Source organism: Hipposideros armiger, unplaced genomic scaffold, assembly GCF_001890085.2.
Source record: "Hipposideros armiger isolate ML-2016 unplaced genomic scaffold, ASM189008v1 scaffold_125, whole genome shotgun sequence".
Lineage (NCBI taxonomy): Eukaryota > Metazoa > Chordata > Mammalia > Chiroptera > Hipposideridae > Hipposideros > Hipposideros armiger.
In genome coordinates, this window is record NW_017731475.1 from 2,009,510 (window position 1) to 2,013,377 (window position 3,868).

General features: G+C 34.5%; 1 protein-coding gene across 1 annotated transcript in view; it reads right to left on the reverse strand.

Moving 5' to 3' along the window:
- The window catches only part of ADGRG7 (adhesion G protein-coupled receptor G7), a 69,576-nt gene that overhangs the window by 11,105 nt on the left and 54,603 nt on the right, over positions 1 to 3,868 (reverse strand). The window contains exon 13 of the mRNA XM_019648328.1: positions 36 to 192. Coding sequence (XP_019503873.1) covers positions 36 to 192 — 157 coding nt within the window. The remainder of the gene's footprint in view (positions 1 to 35; positions 193 to 3,868) is intronic.

Here is a 3,868-nt window from a genome sequence, read left to right on the forward strand (position 1 = left end):
ATGTTCTGCTACTTTTAGACTAATTCACACCATACCTGAGTAGTGTTGAAAAGACAGAATATGTAGCTGAAGATGACCCTGATGTTATCATCATCAAGTAGCATAGCATATGCCAGAACCCAGGTAATTCCAAAAACGACTGCAATAGATAATGTGCTAAGAATCTTCTTAAGCGATGAATTCTTTTTTGTGCTAGATAAGAAAAAGCAAGAAAGAAAATATGGTTTATTCAGTTTTTAATTATTAAAATCATCATTACCCTCCTATTGAGAATATATATTCAGCTGCCTATATACACTATTCATTTAGCAATATTATACCTCAGGTGGTAAAACAATGCTAGCTAGACCTATGTCCCTCTGGGTAAAATCTGATTTAGAAAGCTTTATTAAGAAATACGGTGAGAGCTGGCCGAGTGGCTCAGTTGATTAAGAGCTTGCTCAAGAGTGTGAGCTCTGAGCAACAGGGTCGCCAGTTTGATTCCCACATGGGCCAGTGAGCTGTGCTGCTGCTGAACTGGCAACAGGTGGCAGAATGGCTCAGCTGGTGACAGCACCTGCTCCTAACAACAAGGTTGCCTGTTCAATGGTGGGCTATGCCCACCCACAACTAAAGACAGAACTTGGCACCTTGAGCTGAGCTGCCACCTGGGTGGCTCAGTGGATAGAGCACACACTCTTAACAATGAGGCCGCTTGTTCGACTCCTGCATGGGATGGTGGCTACATCCACCTGCAACTAATTGAACACAGCACCTTGAGCTGAGCAGCGTGACTGGACTTCAAGCTGAGCTTGCTGCGCCCTCCACAGCTAAGATTGAAGGACAACAACTTGGCTGTTCCCCTTCCCCAATTCCCCAATAAAAAAAAGAAAAAAAGAAAAGAAATACAGTGATATCTGCTTAAAAACTCCAGTATAAACAGTTCCTTAAATATTATTAAGGCAAATTTCACAAGGAATCAACTTTTTCTTTGGCATAGAATTTTATTTTAGTGATTATTACTACTGGATCAGCCATTGAGAAATTCCTTTTTTGAGCATCTGGGACGTTCCCATGCAGATATGGGAACGTTCCCAGGTTGATATGGAAATGAAATGTTATTAAGGTGCAGAGTGATCTTCACTGTAATGCTAAGTCTATATCCCTGTAATCTGGCCTCGATTATATGACTTACTTTGACCAGTGAGACATTAGCAATTGTTCACAAGCAGAGGCTTGAAAGCATTTTGCTCATAGAGTTTGCCTTCTCTTATTGCTCTTTGGAACTCTGAGACCACTATGTTAAAAAGCCTGGACTGGTTTAATGGAGATATGTGACCACATGAAAGAGAGATGAGTTTTCCCAATATGAGCAGCTCCTACTTAAGACCAACCAACCACTAACCACCAGGCATGAAAGTGAGTCATCCTAGATCATCCATCCACATTCACAACAGCCAAAACCAGAACAACTATCCAACCAACATTCAAACTTAGGACAAAAGATAAATATTTGTCATTCTAAGCCATTAAATTTTGGGGTGTCTTGTAACACAGCAAAATCTAACTGATACATGGAAGATAATTTGTTAAACAATTAAATTGTAACCTACTTTTTGTTGTAGCTAAGCCAATTTGAGAACCATGAACTATCAGTCAAAATTTAGAAATACAAATTTGGTTGATGTCTGCGGTCAAATGATATTGTTTTGTATAAAAGAAATATAACCTACTTTGCAATTATGCTAAGAAGAGTTCACCAAGATTTTTCTGCATTGCTAATAAAACNTCATTATGTCATACACCTGAAACTAATATAATGTTATGTTAATTTTACCTCAATATATGGAAATCATTGCATTTCTTTCTTTGTTGCTGTTGTTGTTGATCTTGATTTATCATTTTTTCTTTTTTTTTTTCATTGTATTTCTATACACTAATTATCTGACAGAGAAATTAAGGAAGCAATCCCATTTACAATAGCATCAAAAATAATGTAATAGAAGCAAATTTAATCAAGAGAATGAAAGATCTGTACACATAAAAGTGTAAGACATTGATGAAAGAGACTAAAGAAGATACAAGTAAATATAAAGATACTCTGTGTTCTTGGTTTGGAAAATTAATATTGAATACTACCCAAGGCAATCTAGAGATTTAATGCAAAGCATACCAAAATTTCAATGGCATTTTTCACAGATATAGAAGAAAACTATCCTAAAATTTGCATAAAACCACAAAAGTCCCCAATAGCCAAAGCAATTATTAGAAAGAAGAACAATGCCAAAAATATCACACTTCCTAACTTCATGCTATACTACAAAGCTATAGTAATCAAAATAGCATGGTGCTGGCATATAAAACAGTTATATAGACCAGTAGAATGGAATAGAGAGGCCAGATACAAACCCATGTATGTATGGTCAACTAATTTTTGACAAGGGCTCCAAGAACACACAATGGGGAAAATATAATCTCTTCAATAAATACTGTTGGGAAAACTGGATATCCACATGTGAAAGAATGAAACTGGACCACTAACTTACACCATTCACAAAAATTAACTTGAAATGGATGAAAGACTGAAATGTAAAACCTGAAACCATAAAACTCGTAGAAGAAAACATTGGGAAAAGGATTTCTGATAACGTTCTTGGCAATGTTTTGGCTAAGACATCAAAAGCACAGGCAACAAAAGCTAAAATAAACAAGTGGGACTACATCAAACTAAAAAGCTTCTGCACAGCAAGGGGAACAATATTGAAAAGGCAATCAATGGAATGGGAGAAAATATTTGTAAGCTCTGATAAAGGGTTAATATCCAAAATATATAAAGAACTCATACAACACAATAGAAAACAAACAAACAAACAAATAACCCAATTTTAAAATGGGCAAAGAACCGGAATAGAAATTTTTTCGAAGAAAACATACAAATTGTCAACAGGTACCTGAAAAGGTGCTCAACATCATTAATTACCAGGGAAATGCAAATCAAAACCACAATGAGATATCACTTCACAACTGTTAGGATGTCTATTATCAAAAATACAAAAGATAAAAAATGTTGGTGAGGATATGGAAAAAAAGCAACCTTTATATACTTTTGGTGGGAATGTACATTGGTACAGCCATTATAGACACCAGTATGGCAGTTACTAAAAATTAAAACTTATGGGATGTGGAGTATAGTGTGGGAGTTGAGTCAAGGGATTTGTAATAGATATGCATGATATTGGGGGGAAATGGGGCAGCAGATTAGGGGAGGGGGTTGTCACTTCGAGGGGTTAAAAGTATAACTATTGCACTGTGCTGTACAGCTGAAACTAATTCTAAAAAATGTGTATTTCATAATAAAAAATAAATTAATAAAAAAAAAGAGACAGCAAACACAAGAAAAAAAAATTAAAACTTGAACTATCATATGATCCAGCAATTCCACTCCTAGGTGTATATCCAAAGGAAATGAAATCAACATCTTGAAGAGATATCTGCATACCCAATTTATTGCAACATTATCACAATAGCCAATATATGAAGCCAAGCTAAAAGTCTTTGATGGATGAATGAATAAAGAAAATGTGATATATATATCACATGTGATATATATACATATTCACGTTTTATTTATATATAAATAAATTTTTATATTATATAAATTATATATACATAAAATGTGAATATATATTACATATTATATATTATATATTATATATCATATATCATATATTATATATTATGGTTGAATACTATTCAGCCATAAAATAGAAGGAAACTCTGCCATTTGCATCAACATGGATAACCTCGAGGGCATTATGCTAAATGAAATAAGCCAGATAATAACAAACACTGTATGGTATCACCTAAACGTGGGATCTTAAAAACAAAA